The sequence below is a fragment of the Patella vulgata genome, chromosome 6, assembly GCF_932274485.2.
Source record: "Patella vulgata chromosome 6, xgPatVulg1.2, whole genome shotgun sequence".
Lineage (NCBI taxonomy): Eukaryota > Metazoa > Mollusca > Gastropoda > Patellidae > Patella > Patella vulgata.
The window spans coordinates 14,864,568-14,892,474 of NC_065884.2; the positions used below are offsets into that span (position 1 = coordinate 14,864,568).

Sequence of the window (27,907 nt, forward strand, 5' to 3'; positions counted from 1 at the left end):
TACGAAAAGGTCGCCATCATTAAGATCTTGGGATAATGCCATAAAGAATAACAGATTTTACATTTGTAACTTGCGACTTAGGTAAGATATCAATGATATTTGATAATCTATTAGTGATTAGTGGGACTGCCAGTCTTGAGGGGAAGATCGTCTGGTTGAATTTGGAATTTTGGTCTTCTTGTTTTGCGTTGTGTATTACAGACCATAAGCCCAAAATATCCTCGGACACAGCTTCTTCCCTATAACCCAACTATTATAATATATGAATATTAAAATCTTGAGAAAAGAAACATAGTAGTATCCGACCTGCGCTTCTCCATTAAAGATACATTATGTGAGATTCGATAACGAGTTGGCAGTTCTCAGTATAATAGTTAAAAACTAGATAATGTTATGGCAATTTGTTGAAAATTTCATTGAAATTGATCCACTATGAACCGAAAACTAAGCGGTTAAAATTTATGACTAGCCAGTACGATAAACAGCAGTCTCGATTATCCATTTAATCGTTAAATCGTGAAGGAAAGTTATGCAGTAAATCGGTTCATAATCCACTACAGATTGTAGGCTAGCATAACCATCTAGAGTTGATTATGGTCTGGACAGGTTAATTAATGTCTAATTAATAATTTAGATAACATTTCAGGCCTAAAGAATGATCTGCAATAGACAGATTTAGCTCTTGCATAATGTATGTTTAATTTTAGTAGAATTTGTCCTGAAACAATCAAGATTAAACCGGTTATGATACAACTGGACGTTCATTTTTGTTACAATTTTCTCCGGGTTCGACCATAAAATCTTATAATTTAACTGGACCTGCTGAGTGTCAGTGGGGCAGGGCGGAGGGTCTGTAAAGGACAAGTCTTGTCGTTCGGATGGGACGTAAAACTGAACACTATGAATACATAGACGTGCATATGAAGGAGTCCTTGGCATTTAGAAAATGATGAAGAGTAGGCAATTACGTCCCGGTTCGTGTTAAATTTTCATCGTAGCACATGGCGGATGTCCATTTCATTAGCCGGGTTGGTGTAGATAGGTGCAGGAAAGTAGGACTTAAAGTCCCATTCCATTTATTCTCAGTTTTGCAACTAACTGCCCTCGCATAAAGAGCTCTTTGAAATCGTGTTAGACATGTCCCTCCCCCCACCACCACCAAAAAACCCCCCCACCACAAACGATTGGCGATTGAAGCCGACACAGATGTATAAGGGGAAGTAAATCACTTTTTCTCAATGAAATTTAAATGGCCACAGATCACCAATGTTTTCCCCGTTGACATTATTGTTAATTCTCGTCTCTTAGACCGACCTAACCTCTTCCCAAATTTTCGTTAGCTAGAACACTTTCTACCACAGATGGAGCAACAGATGGCAACCTCTTGTTCAAATGCATGTAATGAGGTTCACCATGGAAAACTTGAGATACACAACCTGGAAGTAAAGACTATAAAAGATGCAAATTTCCGCCCAACATTTCAACCTAACCAACCTCTCAACTCTCGTATCCTTCCGCCTCAAAATCATGAATATTCACCAAAACCTGGCAGAATAAGTATTTTCAAACCCCTTTTGTCGATTCTACACCAAAAAGTCAGCAAACGTGGCTATGCAAATTGGGGGAAAAGGCAAAGAGGGAGAGAAAGACTAAAAATAACTTTCGCCCTTCATTCGTAGTAGATATACTTGGCGAGCTGTGTCCAAATGTTATATTCTTGAAACTATTTTTTTTGGAGAGAGAGAGATGAAAAAAGGTATGCCGATAGATAAGTTAGTTTGAATATGGTTTTCGTCCAATTATTTCATCAAATCACACAGTTTATCGCGAGAAGGCGCCTTTAATGTTTTATGATCAGGAATGTGGGTGCAGTGGCAAACGGCCCTGATTGCGAGCATAGCGAATTGATTGCTTGCCCCTGGTTTAGGAAGTAAACTATTGCCCTTTACCCTCTTACTAGAATGCACAGGAATGTTTTATTCGGAAAGATAAAGCAAAATAAACAAAGTAAATACAATTTATTAATACAATATAATATGAGATTGCAGAATTATCAGGGTTATTTTAAAATAATCTGCATAAAACAAGACATCCGTCACTACTGACAGTCAATGGGGGCGCCGTTTAGGCATGATTGGTAACCGCCAGCCATGGATTAATATACATTCTTATAATGGAATGAATGATCTTGTCTACTCAATACTCTAAGTAAAACATAATGCTAACTTCCATTCTAATTGTTACGTGTACAACGCGAAGTAGGAGAATTTTGCCCTGAGAGCGCTTTGCAACCTACACACCCTCTACTTACATTGACATGGTTTTATTCCGTGAATGCCAATGTGTACAAATTTGGGTTAATTTTTTGATAAGACAACCTTTTAACTTTTATTATACATGATCTGAAATATTGTGCTTTTAATTATTTTGTCTAGATTACGATGACTTGATCTTTGGTTTTCCTGAGCAAGTCATTCGATAACATGTCTTTAAACAGCAGAATAAAAGTGTTAAAACTAAGGTGCATATTAAAATAAGTAATGCCAGAACATCAAGCAATAAATACTGATATAACGGCATGTCTATACTTGATGATCGTCTATACTCGCCCCCAAACTTAATTACATGCTCAATCCAAAACGCTGCAACTTCAGACGGGTTCTCTCTCTTTTCCAATTCTTGTACAATCTGAGAAGCTTTGTTGATGTTAGATTTATACGATGGATTTTCAATGATCTCGTTGATGTTGTCTTTTATATCTTCGGTCTTAGCTGCAAACAGATCCATTTGAAGCCCATAGCCTCGGGAGGATATCAGAAAGCCGTTCGCCGGCTGGTCACCAAAGAGTGGAAATCCTAGCATAGGTACTCCGTTACTGATACCTTCTCCAACACCGTTTGTTCCACAGTGAGTTACAAATAATCGCGTCTTTTTATGCTTCAGTAAAGTTTTTTGAGGAATCCACTTTGAAACCATCATACGATCAGTACTCTTCGCGAAGCTCCCTTTGATGATAAAATCGTACTTAGTATTTGTAAATGCTGTCACTAGTTTCGAGAGTATTGAAACGTTGGTATTAGGAAATATACTTCCGAACGAAACAATAACGACACCATTTTGTGATCGATCGAGAAATTTAGCATAGTCTTCGGGCATCTTTGTATCAACTCGCGGAGTCAAAGAACCAATTTTAATCACATTTGGCATAACAGGATACGGATAATCTAACAATTCATTCACTTCTACGATATACAGACGCGCTCGTCGCTGGAGCTCGGTCATACCAATAAATGGTCTTTCAGGAGCGTAAATGGAGGCTGTGTTTCGGTCGTTAAAAGGGTCATAAAACATAAATCCTACGACGATAAGTGTGTTTAAAACACGTTCTGTGAAAGTCATTCTATCAGAAAACGGAAAAAGTTTGAAAGGTACAAAAGATGGCGAAAATGGAATCCTCCATTGATAATGATGGCAGAATGGTCCAAAATAGACGAAGGGTATATCATATTTATACGGTATAATTGTTAACATGCTAGAGACAGGAACACTCTCAACTACCATTAAATCAAACTTTTCTCGCTTTATGGTTGATGCTAATTGGTCGTCGGTTATCATAACACTGATAACTGTCTTTGCTTCGTGCAACGGCAGTGACCTCTTTCCAGTTCGAAGATACGTAAATATTGGATTTGAATCTGAATCGCCTAACAGCTGGTCAAACAAAAAATTGATTTTTTGGGATTGAGCAAACGGTGTAATTTGAATCTTTCTTTTCTTCAAATTCAGCTTTTCATCCATATCCGGAAGTGACGTTATCCACACGTCATGTCCTTTCTCTATTAAAGCATCTGCTATGAAAGACATTTGTTGAACATGGCTGTATACCGGCGTACATACGAAAAGGATTTTAGCTGTGAACACTATGGAAGGTAAAACTACCATAAACGCCAGGAAGCACAAACACTTCATAATCGAATCTTCGATCGTTTCTTTAAGGACAGCTCAGCTTTGTTTTTAAAATCTGCTATCTGCAATATATATAATACACTGAATCACAAGATGGTTGACAGGCAACGAAATATACGTCCACGGCAGCTAAATCGCCCGATCAATCGAATTTTACAAAACACTGATACCGATTTCATACAGATAGAATGATAACTGTTGTTGTTAGTGCGTTCTCGAGAGGTTCAACAAAGTGAAAGGACTATAACTCTGAAATTCAAACAAGGGCCATAACTCTAAAATTAGATCACAACAATTGCTGACATTAAACAGGCTTTTTCGGTTTACTAATCTATATACTAATCTTAATACAGATCGGATGACCACTTTTGTCATTAGACCCTTCACAAAATCCAATAAAGTGAAACAAGGGCCATAACTCCAGAAGTTATGAACGGAAATTGCTGAAATTCAATAGGATTCTTAATTTTACTAATTTAAACAATGCATGGAAATTTAATACAGATCAGATAACTTGATAACAAGGTTCTACAAAGTGAAACAAGGACCATAACTCTAGAAGTAATTAACGGAATTTGTTGAAATTAAATAGGCCTATTCGTCTCACTTATGTAAGCAGCATACATAAACCTCAAAATGATCAGATAATAAATGTGTAGCAGAGTGTTCACAATAAATTGTGGACAACGGACCACAATAAATTGTGGACAACGGACGGACGGCAATATACGACCACATTTCTATGTTGGTGTATAAAAATACTACCAATACAAAGAAATGAATTGAAATGTTAGTGAGGTTTAACGTCCTACTGTTCTGTTCCGGCCTACTCTTATATCGAATTCTAACTGACAAGGGATCTTTAACGTGCACGTCAATTTGTATACGCGACCGCGGGTTTTCGTCCCCTCCGAACGGATATACGGTGTCCCTTGCAAGGCTCTCTGTTCTGCACCACTGACAAGGCGGAACCACGCCGTAAAATCCTGGTGAACTTTCTCAGCCAAAGCAAGGGTCTAACACTCGAGCTTAGCTTATCTTACTCACTCAGCCGCTGTAGGGTGTCCCATTAAATCAAAGAAACGTCTAACCTATACAACAGTATATACTGGTTTTCCACGACTTTATCCCCTTTAAAGAACGACTATACATTTGTATATTCTGGTTATCTACGCCTCCACCCTCATTTGATGAACGACCAGAAAAGTCTGACTGCTTTACAAATTATACGTTAGTACATCAAATTGCTGGGGATGTTTTTTTTTGCACGAGCATACCAGGTTGTGCATATGTTTTCACTATATTACATGATATAACTATGTGTTTGCCATATAAATAGAGAATCTCCATAAAGTAACAAAAGATAGGCTGGCAGGCAACGAAACATACGCCAACAGCAGCTAAGTCGTCCGCGGAGTCAACAAGAGTTGTGGCATATTTTTCTTTTGTCGGTAATGAAACATTTATACTACACTAAAATCTGATTAAGAGCAACAACTCAGTAATGTTTTGCACTAACATACCAGGTTGTACATGTTTTCACTATATTACATGAGGTAACTATGTGTTTACTAGTTCTGCCCCATACTAACGTTTAGTATACAAAATATTTAATATCATGGATTTCGCTGCACAAGTTTATCAAAATCATTAAAAATCAATACACTTGTTCGTCTCAAGACCTTAAACTTTGTTTATCGATCTAAAGTTAATCGAATTATCACTTTGGCCCGTAGAGCATCCGCAAGATTTTTCGAAGTAATCAAGGGCTATAACTATGGCAGAAATTATCGGAAATCCTTTGTCCCATGACCGTATATTATTAACTTTAGCCTCCAGAGCGTCCTCAAGATATTTCAAGGTGACCATGGGCCATAACTCTGACAGTAATTATCGGAAATCTTTAAAAACACAAAACTTCTCCGTCTCATAACCTTAAATATTGTGTATAAATTTAGGTCAATCGGTTATTAAATCTAGCCTCTAGAGCGCCCACAAACAATTGTGTATGCCGGACGGACGGTGGCGACGACAATATACGACCACATTTCAATATGGGCGTATAAAAACGAGATTTTGCCGAGATTTAATTTGTACTTTATCGACGATTGTTGATATTTTTTGATATCAAAAAAGACGAGCAGGAGATTGTATTTATCACCGAACTCTTTCTTACGCGCACAAATAAATAAATATAATTCTTTGGTATAGATTTAAATTTACTGAACTTGATTACATTACGGCATAGTGATACAGCAAGTGACCCGTTGCAAAGTCCTAAATATTGACCCGGTATTTCCTTTAAGGGTATGGGGGGGGGGGGGGGGTATTGTAATTGTTTATGTTAATTGAGAACTTATCTCCAACAATATTATACTGGATCCAAAATGTAGTTCCTTTTTAATAAAAAAGTAGTTCCTTTTTAATAAAAAAGTAGTTCCTTTTTAATAAAAAAAAAGTTTCAATAAAAAAGTAGTTTCGCCATATCGTATGATCTTCCTATGTTTCACCATATTACATCAACTATGTTTCACCATATTACATCATCTATGTTTCACCATATTACACCATATTACATCAACTATGTTTCACCATATTACATCATCTATGTTTCACCATATTACATCATCTAACTAGGTTTTAACCATGATACGTACTTGGTCTATGTTTTAATATGATCTAACTCTATGTTTTCACAATACTGTATGAAATGAAATGAAATGGGGTTTAACGTCCTACTGTTCTGCTCCTAACCTGGGCTAATGAAGACGGGCATACGCCATACAGTGTGCTATGAAGGAAATTTTGCCCGGGCAGCGGCGCTACGGTATACTCTTATATCGAATTCCAACTGCCAAGGGGTCTTTTACGCGCACGCCAATGTGTACACGGGACCTCGGTTTTTCGTCCCATCCGACCGACTAGACAGCTGTCCTTGTCAGGCCCTCCATCCTGCATCACTGACAAGGGGAAACCACGCCGGAAAATCTGAATGACCTATGCTTATCACTTTGCATGACCTATACAATAACTATATTTTTAGGATGAAGCTTCCCCGGAGAAAATGTGGTTGAAAGGACAATGATTATAATACATTAGAAATGGTACCTACACATATATCTCGCAGCGTCGAAAGTATACTGTTACAAATTTAACTTATTTTTAGAAAGGCTAGACCCCAGGTAGTATTAGTTTTATATTTATGTAGTGAACCATAGTATTTTAGCAGAGATTGGTCCACTAACCAATTGGTTATTCGATGAGAAAGTGGTACGTGTCTGGTTTCCCTTTGGGTGTGGTGCAGGATAAAGGGTGGGGCGAGGAAAGGCGTCTAATAAATGGGACGAAGTACTAAACTCCTCGTATATCGCTGCTGTCAGAGCGCTATTCCCCTCGTAGCGCCCTACATGACGTATGTCTGTCTTCATCATTAGGCCTGTTGGTAAAACCTTCACCGCCATTTTATTTCAATAATAGTTAACAAAACTTACAGAATCATCATGACATGCTATGCCATGATGTACCTGACTCTAATTATCAGTACTTACCTTGAAGTCGATGTCTGTCGAAATATTATGTCCCCTTCTTAATACATCGTAGACAGTAAACTTTGAAGAAAGGCATGGACCCTATATTTTTAACCCCGACGTATGTAAACAATGATAAACACATGTATTGACACGCTTATACCAGTCCCATTTACTGACCCCATCACACACTAGTCCCACGCTTCAACGAGCGTGGTAAGTTGTAAGCTATTCTTACCTGCCTTTCACTTCGAGTAACTTGTTAGGCTTGGATCGAGAAGAATCATCCGATGTTTTTTAACCCGGTCCTCACTTGTCAGAGAAAGTGTGTCTAGTCCTGGATTGATGAAGACAGAAAATTTTGACCTGACAGCGGCGCTACGGCCTACTCATTTATATTAATATAGCCCTTTTCCTTCAAGTGTGTGTCGATAGCTATAACGTATTACATCCAAATCTAACCGTGTTAAAGAAACAGCTGCCGTAGTATTCTTTAACAATTTTTGCAGTTGTGATTTTATTGACATGCCTTTTCCTTCTTGTATATATATACTAGTATAAATCAGGTACATTCGGATTATATGTAAACCTGCATTTGTAAATTCCAATAACATTCTTTAAAATACGGACTAACTTGTCTTGCCGTAAAGGTGTTAACTATTATTTAAAGTTTCATGTAAGTATCACCATTCAATGTAAATATGTAGTACATCAAAGAAGGTAAAATCCTTACCTGCCAACAGAATGGACATCATTTTAGCAAAAGTCATCTTTAAAAACAATAGCACTATCTAGAAATGAAATGAAATGGTGTTTAACGTCCTACTTTTCTGCTCCGACTGGGCTAATGAAGACTGGCATACGCCATACAGTGTACAACGAGGGGAATTTTGCCCGGGGCAGCGACACTATGACCTACTCTTATATCGAATTCCAACTGCCAAGGGATCTTTTACGTGCACGAGACGTCGTTTTCCTCCCATCCGAACGACTGAACAGCTGTTTTTGTCAGGCGCTCCAAAATCCGAGCAGAATAGATACGAACTACCTTTTCATGTTAATTATTGTATATTTTTCATAAAAAAAAAAAAAAAATTCATCATTTGATACCTGAAGTTATTCATTGCCACCATATTTGACACCATATTAGCGCAACTGTCTTTCCAACTTTTAAAGTCGGCTTTAAAAAAAATAACAAATCGAATAACCATCCGAACAGAAAAATACAAACTAACTGTATTTAGTTTTTACAAAACTTTCACCGTGTGTTTTCCAATACAAGTATTGGTTATATCATATTAACTAAAATTATTCACAGCCACCAGTCTTTTGAACTCTTAGATACATATTAAAAATATACCCAAACAAGTATGGAAATACGCCCGCGAAGTAGAGATATGTCTTGGCAGCAGGTTATCCGAAAGGAAAATTTGGGACCAAAATTGACACGGATTTAAAGAAACCTGATCTCTATCGCCTTGACAAGCTTGAACAAAAAGTCACGCACAACCGGGAAATACGCTTAGGCATGAGGTGGGGTTGGATGGCCGAATGGTTAGCACGTGCGCGCTGTATCATAAGGTCTGTCATTGCGTCAACTGGCGGGGTTTCGATTCTCCGGTTGTACGTGACAAGGAGTAGGGTCGCCTGTCTAACCTCGTGGGTTTTCTCCGGGTCCTCCCGTTTCCTCCCACTGCTAAAGGCCCCTACGCGCAAGTGAATTATTGAAATAAAATTGAACCATGTGTTAGTCCCGAAATGACCTAGTTTGTGTCGAGTGGACGTTAAACCCCCATCTCTCTCTCTCTCTCTCTCTCTCTCTCTCTCCCACGCACGACCTTTGTCTCCAATAAAGAAATTAATGATAAACCTAGACAGCCGCTGATCCGAAATTAAAACTTAATTGTTCAGCAAATTTGATGTCTTCTAGAAATCTAATCTCTATCTGTTGACAAGATTTCGGGAAATGGCGGTGGGGTGAGGGGCGCTAGAAAGAAAAGTTTACAGAGCGCTAAATATCGATGACCCCAACACTTACCACCAAATGTGTGGGTGGTGGCGTTGGTGTTTGGTAACTCCGAAACGGAAATCCGCGCTGCGGGGACTATTCGTCTTCTCATAAACCCAATTCTTGACAAAGAAGTATCCGTTAAAATCTGCAGTAACTATCAGTTCACAGAGTTTTCGGTAAAGGGGGAATAACTCAGGAACGGACAGTCGACGAACCGTCAATATCGATAGTATTCGTCCTTTGGTGACCTAAGTGCTTCAAAACAACTTTGAAAAAAAATAGCCATTGTGACCCCAATGCCTGCCACCAGAAATGAAAGCCTATAACCTATTTTGCGTTCACAAGGATTTCATTACATGGGGCATAACAAAGAAGCTGATTCGACATTTCTTACAAATACAATGCTTATCATCAAATTTGAAAAAGATCGCTGCCTCGCTAGCCAGGAGATCGCGGGTTGGATCTCGGTGGGACAAAAAAGTTCATCTGGATTTTTTCGGCTTGGTTTTCCCTTGTCAGTGGTGCAGAAAGGAAGGTTTGACAAGGACAGCTGTCTAGTCGTTCGAATGAGACGAAAACCGAGGTCCCGTGTACACATTGGTGTGCACGTAAAAGATCCCCTGGCAGTCGGAGTTCGATATAAGTGTAGGCCGTAGCGTCGTTGTCTGGCAAAATTTCCCTCTTAGCACATTGTATGCCATATGACCGTCTTCATTATCCCAGTCGAAGCAGAAAAGTAGGACGTTAAGCTCCATTCCATAGAAAAAGATCCGACGTAAAATAAAACCCAGTTAAAATGTAGCCTCTATTGCCTTACATTTTCGAAAAGGGGGATAACCCTAGAACTGAAAGTCGCGGAACGATGCATATCGATAGGGTTCATCCACTCATGACACCAAATTTGAATAAACAATACGTTAAAAAGCAAAACCTTTGTCGCGTTAGTTTCTTGCACTCGAGGTTGCAGAACGCTCAATATCGATGGTGTTCGTCCTCCCATGGCCACATTGCTTATTGCAGTGGTTTTTTTGCCAACGGTACACCTTGTAACACGTGAAAACAAAGCAGCATACCTGGCTAAATATATATGAAAAATATTTGAATTTTGCAAAATAGAAACATGGCAAGTCAAACGCCATACATTTTAACATCTACATTTTCAATTAGTTTATGTTAGATTGTTTAAAAAGTTCAAGGGAGTCGGTTAAACGGCATCACGGGTCCAATGTATATTTAAGACCTCATTCTGATTTCATCTTTCGTCCACACACCCTATTGTAACATATTTTAAAACAGTAAAACAAAATAGCTAAAACTATGGAAACAGCGGGTAAAATAAACACTAGAACATCTAGTATCAAATACTGATATAACGGCATATCGACACTGGATGATCGCATATAATCTCCACCGAATTTCAACACATGCTCAATCCAAAACGTAGCTTCTTCGGTCGGGCTATTTCGTTCATTTAATTCCTTTAGAATCTGCGAAGCGTTGTAAACATTCGATTTATAAGAGGGGTTGTCAATAACTTCATTAATTTTAGCTGTGATTTCGTCACTTTGGGCTGTAAATAATTCCATGTAAAGACCATATCTTCTCTCCACCATATTATGGGCATTCGCGGGTTGGTCTCCAAATATTGGGAATCCTAGCATAGGTACTCCGTTATTGATAGCCTCACCAATACCGTTTGCTCCACAATGTGTTATGAATAATTTGACGTTTTTATGCGACAAAATAGATCTTTGAGGTATCCATTTTGACACCAGCATACGTTCATTACCTTCAACAAAATCACCTTTAAAAAAGAAATCATATTTTGTATTTAACAAAATCACCTTTAATAATGAAATCATATTTTGTATTCCTAAAAGCCGTAACTAATTTGGTATAGATTGTATTATTAGTGTTAGGTACCATGCTTCCAAACGACACAAGTATGGCGCCATTTTTAGATCTATCCAAGAATATCGAATATTCTTGTGGGATTTTATCTTTAATTATGGAGGTGATGGGATTTATTCGTTTAACATTAGGCATAGTTGGTACTGGTGGCAGAAGTACATCATCACGTTCTATAATATATAACTGTGCTTTAAGAATTATATACTATTCAAAAAAAAGTAGGGGATATTTGATTTTGGGGGCATAATACTAACATATGCAAATGACTACGAAAAAAGTCACTATAGAACCTAACAGAAGAAACATTTCCAGTTACATGTGACGCCCAAACGCACCAATAGCTACCGCATGGAATGCAGGTGATGCTTGGGATCATCATGGGGGTCCAACTCAAGATTTGCACGACTCTGACTTTGAATGTTACAGTCATTGTGGCATTGAATTCCAGGGTGGAAACATCAGTTTAATTGTTTTAGTGACCAGAAAACAAATTTTGATATGCGTCGGCTTACCCAAAATGAAAGGTTACGTGCCCTTGGCATGCTACAGATCGGCACAACACAGGCGGTTGTGGCGCGGACGATGAATGTTTCTCAGTCTGTCATAAGCAGGCTATGGTCCAGATACCGTGATACACAATCTGTACAGGACAGACCACGCTCAGGTCGACCAAGGGCGACAACTCAAGCCCAGGATCGATTTATCCGTACCTTGGCCTTGAGAAATCGTGTCATCACAGCAAATCAGATCAGCGCTCGTCTTCAAACAGACACTGGTGTGAGTGTGAGTGGCCAGACGATTCGGAATCGACTGCATAGGGGTCACCTTCGCGCCCGACGTCCTCGCGTGATCCCTTGTTTGAGAGATCATCACATTCAGGCAAGACGTCGTTGGTGTAGGGATCGTCAACACTGGGATAATCGACGCTGGAGCAATGTGATGTTTTCAGATGAGTCAAGGTTTGAACGTTTTCTTCCATATGGAGCAGCATTTAGCAACTTCTTGCCCAATAACTTTCACCAGGGAAGTATAGCAGTCTATTAAACACAACTATCGGCCCAATATTTCAACATGACCAACCTCTTAACTCTATTATCGTTCCATCTCAAAATCATGAGTATCCACTAAGCGCTGGCAGAAAATGTCAACCAACATGGGTAACCAAATGAGAATAATTAATCTGAATCCTATCTAGGGGTAAATTTTATGTATCAACAAAAGGCATCTATGTATGTAGGCTACTTTTGTATAGCTGTGTATCATAGCTCGATCCATGGACATTTGTTCTTAAATATATAAATGTGTTGATCTAATGGTTAGCGGTTGTAAGAACAGTGAGAGACTTAAATGTATAGCAGACTCTACGATTAAACGGTGGGAAATAGACGAGAGGTGTATCGTATTTATACGGAATAATTGATAACACAATAGTGATCTGGGGCTTGTTTCACGAAATATTAACTAATATAAAATTCAAATTTTAGTAATTTGATTGGATAATATTAGATTGATTTTAGTGCTTAGTATCTACTAAAATTTGGATTTTGTCTTTAGTTAAGAACACCGTCAACTACCAATAAATGAAACTTCTCTCGCTTCATGGTTGATGATAAATGGTTGTTGGATATATAGTAAAATCAACAATTTTATACATGAATCTCTTTCTAGTTAGAAGATACTGGATTAGATTCATAATCGCCTGTGATAGCTTCAAGAAAAGTTTCGATATTTTCGGATTGAGCAAACTGTGTAATTTGGATCTTTCTTTTCTTCAAATTCATTTTTCGGCTGAATTCGGAAGTCACTTTATCCACATCTCATGTCCTTTCTCTATCAAAGCATCTGCTATTAAAGATATACTGAGCGCCATGGAAAACGCATCACTTAGTTTTTCGTATAACAAAATGATCCTGTAAACATATCTTATTTATTTTGCTTCTTATTGTGAACAATATTCAAATGGGAACACATCAATAACAACACATTTGTACACTTATGGATGTTTAATCTGTAATCAACGGTACAAAGTCAGAGGGGTCAAAACCAAAAGTACGACACAGATGTCAGTAGCGCGTGTGTCCTCCACGGGGTCTTATACGCACGCTGTGCAGCGACGTCGCATGGAATTTACCAATGTTTGAAAGAAGGCCTGGGGCAAATTGTTCCATTCGTGGACAAGAGCAGCTTCTAAAGCAGCAATGGTGTGCATCTGTGGTCTCCGATACAGACGGCGTCCAATCTCATCCCAGACATGTTCTATCGGTGCCATGTCAAGAGACATGGCTGGCCAGTCCAAGACATTGATGTTGTTAGCAGCCAAGTAGTCCATACTAAAATGGGCGGTATGCGGACGTGCATTATCCTGTTGGAAGTGCTGAAGTTGGTTGCAAGACATCATCACGGTAGGCTACAGCATTAACGCGACCCCTGCAAATGTGTAGGGCGGTCCGGTGATGAAATGTGAAGCCTCCCCACACCATTACACTTCCCCCACCCCATCGATTCGTTTCGAAGACGCAGCAGCCCGCAAGACGTTCCCCAAGACGTCTCCACACACGTTGACGGCCATCAGCTTGATAAAGATGAAAGGGACTCTCATCACTGAAGAGCACACTTTGCCAGTCTACTCTTCTCCATGTCTGGTGTCCTTGAGCCCATATCAAACGCCGCTGACGGTGATGATCCCTGAGGATAGCTCCAACATAAAGTCGTCGTGCACGGAGTCCTACTTCTCTTAGACGACGTCTTACGGTGTTGGCACTTACTGGTCCTTGTCTTCCGACGACTGCTGCACCTGTTCGAGTCGCTGGGCGGAATCTGTCACGCATATGAGTGACCCGGATGTAGAGGTCTTAAGCCTGGGTTGTAACGCGTTGTGGACCAGGACGTTGACGGTCACGTGTTGATCCAGTAACTCGAACACGTTCCACCAACCTTACAGTAGTGGACTGATGACAATTGAAGTGTCTGGCAATAGCACGTGTAGACATGCCAGCCCTGGACATTCCCATGACTTCATTCCGTTGATTTTCAGTAAGTCTCGGCATCTCTAGCTCGATTCCTTCACAAGTCCAACAACAAATTACGACAGATTGACGTTTCACAGTTCATGTACTGCACATTAAGTTCATGTACTGCACATTAAACATGCTTTTAAAGGGTTCACACACAATACTGCACGTGAATATTGGATTTTTCATGTGCATCTCGTGCAATTTTTTTTTGCGCACACGGGCCGATATTTTTTGCGTTTGGGAGCATTGTGTGAAACAATAGTTCATAGTATTGCATAATATTATACATACAAAACCACCTAGTAATAAAATATTTGGAAAAAAAGTGATGCGTTTTCCATGGCGCTCAGTATATTTGTTAAACTTGGAGGTATACGGGCGTACATACAAAATTGTATTTTAGCTGTGACAATATAAAAGGTAAAACTACCATAATCGCCAGCAAACACATACACTTCATAATCGAATCTTCGATCTTTTCTTGTATACCAGATAACCTTTGATCCTAAAATTTGTTTAAGACACAGTGTTTTACCATATTACATGCTGTAATATATAATATTGATAACACCAATTCACTGCTATTTATATAACAGTAAAGACATAGAATACCATGACTTGCTATGATGTATGGGAACTGATTCGTTTAACATAGAGGTCCCCGGATCGATTCCAATGTTGGTCGCGTCAGTTCCGTCTTGTGACTGTCAGTGACGAAGGGCATGACAATGGCAGCACCTAGTCATTCGGATGGGACGTAAACTAAGGTCCCGTGTACACTTTAGCGTACACGTAAACAACACTTGCCATGAAATTCAGTTGGAATTGTCACGTGATACAAAAATATCAAAGAGCGTCTCCTTGGAATTGCCACGTTATACAAAAATGTCGAAAAGCGTCCCCCCCCCAAGAAAAAGACAGCAGCGATTGATACCCAGTTACTGGTCCAGAAAGGGAACTATTGTTTTAAGTTTCAAAACTAATAATTCCAATCAACAAGCATAAATATATACGGTTATATATATATCACCAATTATTGTATAACTTCTTCCGTTGTCGAGATGTAACGTTGCTTATTATTATGAACATCCGGCCTAGCAACATTGTAGGACCACTCCTTTGACCTAGGTATTCTTCTGATGCAATACGTACTAGAAATTGCCCTTTTCGGTCTGAGCCTATACATTACTACCGATACATGTGGCTAATGTTTAATTATTATTTATATACATTATAACATCTCATGGATAACCCTGATAAATGCCAGTTAGCTTATGATTTTGTGTATATCATAATGAAGTAAAGTGGTGATTTTTTACCTAGACGTGTTTTTTATTCATTAATGTAAATTAGCATACATGCGCTAGTTGGCTAATATGCAAAATTTTGCCGTATAAACACAGGTTTAGACATGGCCGACGGATATTCCATTTGGACACAGATCACTAAAGATTTCCCCATTGACTCCAATGTTAATTCTCGTATCTTAGACCGGCTCTAACTTTTTCCCAAATTTTCGTTGGGTAGAACGCTTTCTACCACAGATGGAGCAACATGTGGCAACCACTTGCCCAAAAGCACGTATGAGGTTCTTCATGAAAAATTTGAGATACACAAGCTGGAAGTAGAGACAACTAAACATGCAATTTCAGGCCCTACATTTCAACCTATCCAACCTCTCAACTCTTGTATCCTTCCGCATCAAAATTATGAATATTCACCAAAACCTGGCAGAAAATGTATTTTCAAACCCTTTTCCTCGATTCTACACCAAAAAGTCAACAAAATTCGCCATGCAAAAGGGGGAAAAAGGAAAAGGGAGCGGAAGACTAAAAATAGCTTTGGCCCTTGTTTCGTGTGACGGCGTAGGAATATTTGGTGTAGGAATATTTGGTGATCTGTGTCCATTTATATCAATGATCGTCAAGCTCTGTTTGATAAGCAACGGCTATTGATAATGGGCTATTTACTTACACATTTATAGTAGGTTAACTGGCTGCATAAGTAAACGCCGGTATACTGCGCGCTTAACAAGGTGTGTTGGTGTTACAAGGTGAGACCCTTTATGTAAATTATTTACGATAGTCATAGTTGAAAGCTTAATGGAACTAATAAGGTTAAAACGTGTTGATTAGATGTTAATTCGATACCAATATGTATGGAAATGAAATATCCATCGATCATGTCTAAAGGCTTTCGAAGAAGGCAATGGACTTGTAATTTAGGTTCTCCCCCTTGTCAGTTGGAATTCGATATAAGAGTAGGCGATAGTGCCGCTGCCCGGGCAAAATTTCCCTCATAGCACGCTGTATGGCGTATGCCCGTCTTCATTAGCCCATACTTGGAGCAGAACAGTAGGACGTTAAAGCGAGAATTTCAAATTTTCTAAGAAAGTCAAAACATAATTATTTCTATGTCTTTTGCTCAATAGGTTATCAACTCACTATTATACGATCATGGGCATTATTTCCCACCCTTAAAAATCTATGACACAGGAAATAACACAATTACCTCCCCTGTTTTGCTATTGACAACATGGGGCAGCCATTTTCCAACGTTGGAATTTGAAGTTAAAAATGATATTTTTGCCAATTTCTCAGCTGGCAATAGCGAATTATAGGATTAATAGGATTATTCTTCAACAAGGTAGGACTGTTTATGAATACCATCTATTTTAAGACTTTATTTTAATACATTTTAAAAATATAAATTTGAAATTTCCGCTTTAAACCTCATGTCATTTCATTTGTAATTTAGGTTCATCTATCCGTCTCTCCATCATACCTAGACTCAGTTCGACGATGAGATTCTGCTTAATCATTGATGCGAAGATGATCCATTTGATTGGTCGATAGTAAAGGGCACATTAATAGAGGTAGAATGATCAGACTTGTTGTAGATGGCCATTAGGTGAATGCCTGGACTGAGGCCCCGTATAGATTAGCAATTTGACTTTGGAACGAGATAACTCTGCTTCTGATATAGAGACAGGTGAAACGGATAGTATGAATGTTGAAACATGGTGTATACATGTAGTTTCGTTACTTTCATACCTTGACTTTTAAAACCACGCGATTGACAGATATAGATGCCAGTATCTATAAAGATCCAAAATCGATTCAAAAGCAGATGAACCCTTTACTGTAGCTTGCAGCTTTCACCTTTCTAGCTTGCAAATCGGTCGTGGTGCTTCACTTGGTTATCAATTGCTTTTTTTATATGCCAACATTTTATGTGTACGTATATTGTCGTCGTCCATGTCCACAAACACATAGCTTATTTTAATTTCTGTTACCATTGCTTCTCTTCAGATCGACGAAAAATGAAGAGTTCTGTAACAATACTGTGTCTTCTGGCGCTACCTTCTATGGTCATAGCAGCCAAGATATTGTTCCTGGCGTATCCAACTTTTAGTCATTTACAAGGCATGGCTATTCTTGGTGATTTTCTGAATGAACGAGGACATGAGGTATGGATGTCAGCCACATCAAACTTAGAAGGGAAATTAAAGTTAAAATCTAGAAATATTAAAGCAACCCCTTTCTCGTCCGAAGATAAACTTCTAGCAGCTATGGAAAATATGACGAGCAATGTTGAGTTCAGTCCAAGTGAAGTGTATTTCAAAACTGGGAAAAGGATCTTATCCTTCGAGGAATATAAGTGGATATGCCATGTTATGCTAACAGATGAATTGTTTCTATCGACAATCAAAGAACAGAAATTCGATTTGGTCGTTCTGGATATAATACCCGTAGTCACCATGTTGAATTTAATTCCTTATAAATTTGATATTCCGTTTGTTTATTTCGGCCCAGGTTACATTCCATATCTTTACAGAATCATGTATTCTCCGTCATTTGTACCGTTTCCAATTTTACCAATGTCCGACCGCATGAGCTTTTTGGAGCGAGTTGTTAATACGATCCTTCAGGGCGTCACTGTTTTATATGACCCTTTTAGCTATTATCGTGCCGCGGCTATATATGTACCCGAGAAGCCTTATATAGAAGTGTATGATATAATTCTTAAAGCACAGTTATATATTATAGAACGTGATGATGTACTACTGCCACCAGTACCAACTATGCCTAATGTTAAACGAATAAATCCCATATCCTCCATAATTAAAGATAAAATCCCACAAGAATATTCGATATTCTTGGATAGATCTAAAAATGGAGTCATACTTGTGTCGTTTGGAAGCATGGTACCTAACACTAATAATACAATCTATACCAAATTAGTTACGGCTTTTAGGAATACAAAATATGATTTCATTATTAAAGGCGATTTTGTTGAAGGTAATGAGCGTATGATGGTGTCAAAGTGGATACCTCAAAGATCTTTATTATCGCATAAAAACATCAAATTATTCATAACACATTGTGGAGCAAACGGTATTGGAGAGGCTATCAGTAATGGGGTACCTATGTTAGGTTTTCCCATATTTGCAGAGCAACCCGCGAATGCCCACAACATGGCGGCGAGAGGATATGGTCTTTATATGGAATTATTTACAGCCCAAAGTGACGAAATCTTAGTTAACATTAATGAAGTTATTGAAAATCCTTCTTATAAATCACACGTTTACAAAGCTTCACAGATTCTAAAGGAATTAAATGAACGAAATAATTCAACGAAAGAAGCTACGTTTTGGATTGAACATGTGTTGAAATTCGGAGAAGATTATATGCGATCATCGAGTGTTGATATGCCGTTATATCAGTACTTGATACTGGATGTCCTAGCCTTTATTTTATTCGTTGTGTCGGTAGTTTTAGCTATTTTGTTTTACTGTTTTAAAGTATGTTACAAACGGGCGTGTGGACGCAAGATGAAATCAGAATGATTTCTTAAATTCACCGGTTCCCTTTAGCTTTTAAACAGTGTAACATAAACTAATTGAAGATATATAATTTATAATGTAACAAATAGTGTTAATGTGTATGTTGGTGTATTATGCCGTCAAGTTGTCGGTCCGATGGTACGTCTGTCAACAATTGGCTTGTAAAAGCTATAGAGGCTACAGTGGTTGACGGATTTTGGCCGACTTTGGTATGAAGCAATGTGGTCAAGTTTAAAACAATGGTATGGACAGGTATCACCAACATGTATTAATTACGTTTGTAAGACATCACGTCAATATTATTTGATAATATGATTGCCCGTTAAATGAAGGCTACTAATATGTATTATACCTTGTGAATGGTTATTAAATACGAAACTTGTTGTTAATAACACCTTAGGCCGTTATAAATGATCTCAGGTATAAGTTAGACCGCTGGACAAGGTAGAATGACGGTATGTGACAATGGAGGCAGACGTGAATTAGGACGATGGCTGTAATGGCTACAATCTGTTATGGTATGTTATATTCATGTTGGCTGTATTGGTTGTTAAAATTATACATGTCATGACTTTTATGTTTGTTCCTGCATTGTGAAAATAAAGAAGTTAAATAACAGATTTCTTTTTCAAATATGGTGGGAATCATTGGAGTTGTGAGAGGATGTACCCTATCGCTGTCCGTCGGTCCGTCAACAATTTGCTTGTGAGCGTCATGATAGGTTGTATACCTCACTTTTTGATATGGAGGTATATTGCCGTCACCACTAACTTGATAACGAAAGGTAAATTGGCGGCAATGGCGACCAACACGTGGCTCATACACTGTCTAGTCCTCTAAAGGAACGGCAATAGATTATCAGGTCAGCCGACGACAAAATTGACCCGGATTACTTGTCCGGCAGAAGTGATAACGCAGTCAGTCTATGTTCTAGACCACTCTATCCAGGATGGCTACTTTGGTCGGCTAATTTAATTGTACATTCCTGTAAAGATTCAAGTAACATGATACGTTCACTGTTCAGTTGAACATCATTCGTAATACTCATTGCAGTCAAGATCGTCCTGACATTTATCAATTTCTTAAAAGAGTCATGTTGTATCCACGTTTTAGCAGATCGCCCCATTCGATCACTGATTTGGGTTTTGGGGGTACATGTATACAGATTAACTTCACATATAGTTGGTAAGGGGGCCGGATATTCCTTTCTTTTCTTATATATAACTCTAAATCGAATATTCCGATGCCTCAGCTTAATTCACTCAGTACGAATTTATCTTTGACGACTACTATTATAAATCCATCCATCGATATCAGTCCTAAGCCGTCTTTAGCTGTCAATTAAGATCTATATTATTTTGTTCAAGTCGAGGGAGCCACGGTGGCGTGTTCGATCCGACGCACTTCCCCCTTGTCAGTGGTGCAGGACGGAAGACCTGGGAAGAACCGCTGTTATTCATTCGGATGGGACAAAATCATGAGATCCTGTGTATCCCTTGGCAGTTGGAATTCGATAAAAGAGTAGGCCATAGCGCCGCTGTCCAGGCAAATGTCCATCATAACACACTGTATGGCGTATGCCCGTCTTTATTAGCCCAGTCGGAGCAGTACAGTAAGACGTTTAACTCCATTTCTTTTGAGTCGAAATAACGTAATAAAGCATCTTTGCGTGAGTATCGTAATAGTCCTAAACATTCTTCGTGTTATACAAAACAAACGTTCGCGGTTGGTTGGAGTTTTGAACTTGTCTAATTCAGCACCTTCCTCTGAAATCTATCTTCGAGCAAAATGGCATTTAGCTGGCTACATATGGCTTGGTGGCAGGGCTTATTTTAACGTGCCTCTGGATAAAAAAAAATCCGTGCTTTGAACAAATGCTATGTATTAACAGAACACAGTTTTTATGGGAAAAAAATCACCGGTTTATTCTAAAAGCACGACGTTTCGACAAGTATCCTCTTATCGTTATCATTGTGCTTGATAACGATAAGAGGATACTTGTCGAAACGTCGTGCTTTTAAAATAAACCAGTGATTGTTTCCCATAAAAACTGTGGTCTGTTCATGTGTTTCCCAATCGCTAAATGCCCTGCCACCAAGCCATATGTAGCCAGCTAAATGCCATTTTCACAATGCAGGAACAAACATAAAAGTCATGACATGTATAATTTCAACAACCAATACAGCCAACATGAATATAACATACCATAACAGATTGTAGCCATTACAGCCATCGTCCTAATTCACGTCTGCCTCCATTGTCACACACCGTCATTCTACCTAGTCCAGCGGTCTAACTTATACCTGAGATCATTTATAACGGCCTAAGGTGTTATTAACAAGTTTCGTATTTAATAACCATTCACAAGGTATAATACATATAAGTAGCCTTCATTTAACGGGCAATCATATTATCAAATAATATTGACGTGATGTCTTACAAACGTAATTAATACATGTTGGTGATACCTGTCCATACCATTGTTTTACACTTGACCACATTGCTTCATACCAAAGTCGGCCAAAATCCGTCAACCACTGTAGCCTCTATAGCTTTTACAAGCCAATTGTTGACAGACGTACCATCGGACCGACAACTTGACGGCATAATACACCAACATACACATTAACACTATTTGTTACATTATAAATTATATATCTTCAATTAGTTTATGTTACACTGTTTAAAAGCTAAAGGGAACCGGTGAATTTAAGAAATCATTCTGATTTCATCTTGCGTCCACACGCGCGTTTGTAACATACTTTAAAACAGTAAAACAAAATAGCTAAAACTACCGACACAACGAATAAAATAAAGGCTAGGACATTCAGTATCAAGTACTGATATAACGGCATATCAACACTCGATGATCGCATATAATCTTCTCCGAATTTCAACACATGTTCAATCCAAAACGTAGCTTCTTTCGTTGAATTATTTCGTTCATTTAATTCCTTTAGAATCTGTGAAGCTTTGTAAACGTGTGATTTATAAGAAGGATTTTCAATAACTTCATTAATGTTAACTAAGATTTCGTCACTTTGGGCTGTAAATAATTCCATATAAAGACCATATCCTCTCGCCGCCATGTTGTGGGCATTCGCGGGTTGCTCTGCAAATATTGGAAAACCTAACATAGGTACCCCATTACTGATAGCCTCTCCAATACCGTTTGCTCCACAATGTGTTATGAATAATTTGATGTTTTTATGCGATAATAAAGATCTTTGAGGTATCCACTTTGACACCATCATTCGCTCATTACTTTCAACAAAATCGCCTTTAATAATGAAATCATATTTTGTATTCCTAAAAGCCGTAACTAATTTGGTATAGATTGTATTATTAGTGTTAGGTTCCATGCTTCCAAACGACACAAGTATGACTCCATTTTTAGATCTATCCAAGAATATCGAATATTCTTGTGGGATTTTATCTTTAATTATGGAGGTGATGGGATTTATTCGTTTAACATTAAGCATAGTTGGTACTGGTGGCAGTAATACATCATCACGTTCTATAATATATAACTGTGCTTTAAGAATTATATCATACACTTCTATATAAGGCTTCTCGGGTACATATATAGCCGCGGCACGATAATAGCTAAAAGGGTCATATAAAACAGTGACGCCCTGAAGGATGGTATTAACAACTCGCTGGTAAAATTGGAAACGGTACAAATGACGGAGAATACAAGATTCTGTAAAGATATGGAATGTAACCTGGGCCGAAATAAACAAACGGAATATCAAATTTATAAGGAATTAAATTCAACATGGTGACTACGGGTATTATATCCAGAACGACCAAATCGAATTTCTGTTCTTTGATTGTCGATAGAAACAATTCATCTGTTAGCATAACATGGCATATCCACTTATACTCCTCGAAGGATAAGATTCTTTTCCCAGTTTTGAAATACACTTCACTTGGACTGAACTCAACATTGCTCGTCATATTTTCCATAGCTGCTAGAAGTTTATCTTCGGACGAGAAAGGGGTTGCTTTAATATTTCTAGATTTTAACTTTAATTTCCCTTCTAAGTTTGATGTGGCTGACATCCATACCTCATGTCCTCGTTCATTCAGAAAATCACCAAGAATAGCCATGCCTTGTAAATGACTAAAAGTTGGATACGCCAGGAACAATATCTTGGCTGCTATGACCATAGAAGGTAGCGCCAGAAGACACAGTATTGTTACAGAACTCTTCATTTTTCGTCGTCAGTTAACCTACTATAAATGTGTAAGTATAACCCATTATCAATAGCCTGTGCATATCAAACAGAGCTTGACGATCATTGATATAAATGGAATATCCGTCGGCCATGTATAAACCCGTCTTTATACTGCAATAATTTGCATATTTGCCAACTAGCGCATGTATGCAAATTCACTTAAATGAATAAAAAACACGTCCAGGTAAAAAAAAAATCGCAACTTTACTTCATTATAACATACACAAAATCATAATCTAACTGGCATTTATCAGGGGTCATCCATGAGATGTTATAATGTAAAGATAATAATTAACATTAGCCACATGTATAGGTAGTAATGTATAGGTTCAGACTGAAAAGGGCAATTTTTAGTACGTATTGTATCAGAAGAAAACCTTGGTCAAAGGAGTGGTACTACAATGTTGCTAGACCGGATGTTCATAATAATAAGCAACGTTACATCTCGACAACGGAAAAGTTATACAATAATTGGTGATATATATATAACCGTATATATTTATGCTTGTTGATTGGAATTATTAGTTTTGAAACTTAAAACAATAGTGCTCTTTCTGGACCAGTAACTGGGTCCCAAACGCTGCTCGTCTTGTTCTTGGAGGGGGCGCTCTTCGATATTTTTGTATAACGTGACAATTCCAAGGAGACGCTCTTCGATAGTTTTGTATAACGTGACAATTCCGGCTGAATTTCGTGCCAAGGGTTGTTTACGTGTACGCGGGACCTTAGTTTACGTCCCATGACTAGTTGCTGCCATTGCCTTCGTCGCTGACAGTCACAAGACGGAACTTACGCGACCAACATTGGAATCGATCCGGGGACCTCTGTGTTAAACGAACCAGCTCCCATACATCATAGCAAGTCACGGTTTTCTATGTCTTTATACTGTTATATAAATATAAATGAATTGGTGTTAACAACATGTTACATCATACATATGGTAAAACACAGTGTCTTATATATATATATATTGCAGATAACAGATTTTAAAACCAAAGTTAATCTGGCATATAAGAAAAGATCGAAGATTCCATTAGGAAGTGTTTATGTTTGCTGCCAATATATGGTAGTTTACCTTTCATGTTGTCCACATTAAAATCCTATTTGTATGTCTGCCCGTATACAGCCATGTTTAACAAATATCGTTAATAGTATATGCTTTGATACAGAAATGACATGAATTGTGGATAACATCACTTCCGAATTTAACAGAAAAACTGAATTTGAAAAAAAAGGAAGATCCAAATTACATCCGTTTGCATAATCCGAAAATATCAAAGCATTTCTTGAAGCTATCACAGGCAATTATAAATCTAATCCAATATTTTCGTATCTTCTAACTGGAAGGAGATTAATGCCGTTAGATCTAATGAACAAACTTGTTGATTTTATTTTATCCAACGACCATTTATCACCAACCATATAGAGATCGAAGTTTGATTTAATGGTAGATGACGGTGTTCCGGCCACTTCCGTGTTATCAATTATTTCCTAAATATGATACGTCTTTCACCGTTCTCACAACCGCTAGCCATTTGATCAACACATTTGTATGTTTTAGAACAAATGTCCATGGAGCTATGATACACAGCTGTACAAAAGCAGCCTAAACACACAAAGGATCATCATATTTGCATTTATTCTTTAATTTTCTCTTATCTGCATATTGTCCCAATACATGGATAACTAATAAAAAAGCCTTTTGTTAATACATAAAAATTACCCCTAGATAGGATTCAGACCACTATTAATTTTTCTCATTTGGTTACCCATATTGATTGACATTCTCTGTCAGCTCTTGGTGGATACTCATGACTTTGAGATGTAACGATAATAGAATTAAGAGGTTGGTCATGTTGAAATATTGGGCCGATAGTTGTGTTTAATCGACTGCTTTACTTCCAGGGTGAAAGTTATGAGAGCTTTTTGGGCAAGAAGTTGCTACATGTTGCTCCATATGTGGTAGAAAGTGTTCAACTTAACGGATCAAAGAGACCAGAATTTTAAAAATCATTGGGGGAAATCAGTGCTGACCTGGGGTCATACGGTGTGTATCAATATTCATATTTTCCAATGTTGATGAAAGTTGACTACTTGTTCCTTTGCAATTGGGAATGTCATTGTCATTCTGTTTCTTTTATGTTTTTGAGTTCTGGTGCAAATCCGGTATACATGTATATGGATAGTAATGCAAAACTGCATTTGTGAAAAACAACAACATTCGTTAAACATTACATATTTTTGTTACTGCATTTCATATAATAAAGAGACAGGAAACCGAGTAAAAATCAGAGCAGAAAAAAACACTACCTTTTTATATTATTTGGTCGTAAAAGTGTCTATTATTATTAATACATTTTTTTTAAAAACAATGTTCAACATTTGTTACCCTATACAAATATTGAGTATACCAAATTAATTAAAATTATTCATTGCCACACGAAGTGACACAATTTGAGCAAAACTGTCTTTAAAACCTATACATTTGAAATTTTAGTAATTTCAGTCAATTTAAACGGTCATATAAATATCAACCATTAATTTATAACTTCTTCCGTTGTCTCGATGTTGAAATGTTAAAGGGTTCCTGTGAAACCCGGCCTAGCTGCATCGTAGGTTTAGTTTATATTAAAGATCTTATTCTGATTTCATCTTGCGTCCACACATCCTACTGTAACATATTTTAAAACAGTAAAACAAAATAGCTAAAACTACGGAAACAGCGAGTAAAATGAACAGTAGAACATCCAGTATCAAATACTGATATAACGGCATATCGACACTGGATGATCGCATATAATCTCCACCGAATTTCAACACGTGTTCAATCCAAAACGTAGCTTCTTCTGTTGAATTATTTCGTTCATTTAGTTCCTTTAAAATCTGCGAAGCTTTGTTAACGTTCGATTTATAGGAGGAATTTTTAATAACTTCATTAATGTTAGCTAATATTTCGTCACTTTTAGCTGTAAATAATTCCATAGAGAGACCATATCCTCTAGCCGCCATATTGTGGGCATTCCCAGGTTGCTCTGCAAATATTGGAAAACCTAGCATAGGTACCCCATTACTGATAGCCTCTCCAATACCGTTTGCTCCACAATGTGTTATGAATAATTTGATGTTTTTATGCGACAATAAAGATCTTTGAGGTATCCACTTTGACACCATCATTCGCTCATTACCTTTAACAAAATCACCTTTAATAATGAAATCATATTTTGTATTCCTAAAAGCCGTAACTAATTTGGTATAAATTGTATTATTAGTGTTAGGTAACATGCTTCCAAACGACACAAGTATGACGCCATTTTTAGATCGATCCAAGAATGTGGAATATTCTTGTGGGATTTTATCTTTTCTTATCGAGGTAATGGGATTTATTCGTTTAACATTAGTCATAGTTGGTACTGGTGGCAGTAATACATCATCGCGTTCTATAATATGTAACTGTGCTTTCAGAATTATATCATACACTTCTATATAAGGCTTCTCGGGTACATATATAGCCGCGGCACGATAATAGCTAAAACGGTCATAGAAAACATTGGCTCCTTGAATGATGGTATTAACAACTCGCTTCAAAAAGCTCATACGGTCAGACATTGGTAAAATTGGAAATGGTACAAATGCCGGGGAGTATGGGATTCTGTAATGATATGGAGAGTAGGCTGGACCAAAATATACAAACGGAATATCAAATTTATAAGGAACTAAATTCAACATGTTCACTATGGGTATTATATCCAGAACGACCAAATCGAATTTCTGTTCTTTGATTGTCGCTAGAAACAATTTATCTGTTAACATAACATGGCATGTCCACTTCACGTTCCTTACGTTTAAGATCCTTTTCCCAGTTTTGAAATACACTTCACTTGGGCTGGTCTCAACTCTACTCTTTATATTTTCCACAGATGTTATAACTTTATCTTCGGACGAGAAAGGAGTGGCTTTAATATTTCTAGATTTTAACTTTAATTTTTCTTCTAAATTTGATGTGGCTGACATCCATATCTCATGTCCTCTTTCATTCAGAACATCACCAAGAATAGCCATGCCTTGTAAATGACTAAAAGTTGGATACGCCAGGAACAATATCTTGGCTGCTATGACCATCGAGGGAAGCGTCAGAAGACACAGTATTGTTACAGAACTCTTCATTTTTCGGCGATCTGAAATGAAGCAATTATAAAAGAAATTAAAATAAGCTATGTGTCTAACCCTGTTTAATTTAATGAAACACATGGTTTGCGATCGTTCAATGCTACGAAGCATTGTAAATCTTTACGCAATAGCTTTACTACAGGAAATAAAAAAGCCAATAATGAGGCTGATGTCACCCGCCAAATAAAAAAAAAAGTAATGAGACAACACACATTTTTAAATTG

The 27,907-nt window shown here is 37.8% G+C and overlaps 4 protein-coding genes across 5 annotated transcripts; 1 reads left to right on the top strand and 3 right to left on the bottom strand.

Moving 5' to 3' along the window:
- Positions 1-2,001: 2,001 nt before the first annotated feature.
- On the bottom strand, positions 2,002-7,919 carry LOC126823856 (UDP-glucuronosyltransferase 1A7). 2 transcript variants are annotated; one of them, XM_050552903.1, is made up of 2 exons: positions 7,732-7,919; positions 2,002-4,028 (listed from the first exon to the last, which is right to left on the bottom strand). In XM_050552903.1, the coding sequence occupies exon 2, from the start codon at positions 3,967-3,969 to the stop codon at positions 2,437-2,439; it is 1,533 nt and encodes a 510-aa protein (XP_050408860.1). In that variant the 5' UTR covers positions 3,970-4,028; positions 7,732-7,919; the 3' UTR covers positions 2,002-2,436. The 2 variants fall into 2 exon arrangements, with proteins under 2 accessions (XP_050408860.1, XP_050408859.1); XM_050552902.1 differs by lacking the exon at positions 7,732-7,919 and adding an exon at positions 7,515-7,676.
- A 2,826-nt stretch (positions 7,920-10,745) lies between these two features.
- On the bottom strand, positions 10,746-11,282 carry LOC126824275 (UDP-glucuronosyltransferase 2B33-like). Its single transcript, XM_050553473.1, has one exon. It carries the CDS (start codon positions 11,280-11,282, stop codon positions 10,746-10,748), a length of 537 nt encoding a protein of 178 aa, XP_050409430.1.
- Positions 11,283-16,357: 5,075 nt separating this feature from the next.
- LOC126823858 (UDP-glucuronosyltransferase 2B7-like) lies at positions 16,358-19,877 on the top strand. The gene is made up of 2 exons (XM_050552909.2): positions 16,358-16,482; positions 17,741-19,877. The coding sequence occupies exon 2, from the start codon at positions 17,752-17,754 to the stop codon at positions 19,276-19,278; it is 1,527 nt and encodes a 508-aa protein (XP_050408866.1). The 5' UTR covers positions 16,358-16,482; positions 17,741-17,751; the 3' UTR covers positions 19,279-19,877.
- Positions 19,878-25,740: 5,863 nt separating this feature from the next.
- On the bottom strand, positions 25,741-26,920 carry LOC126823864 (UDP-glucuronosyltransferase 2B7). Its single transcript, XM_050552918.2, has one exon. The coding sequence runs from the start codon at positions 26,916-26,918 to the stop codon at positions 26,154-26,156; it is 765 nt and encodes a 254-aa protein (XP_050408875.1). The 5' UTR covers positions 26,919-26,920; the 3' UTR covers positions 25,741-26,153.
- Positions 26,921-27,907: the final 987 nt, after the last annotated feature.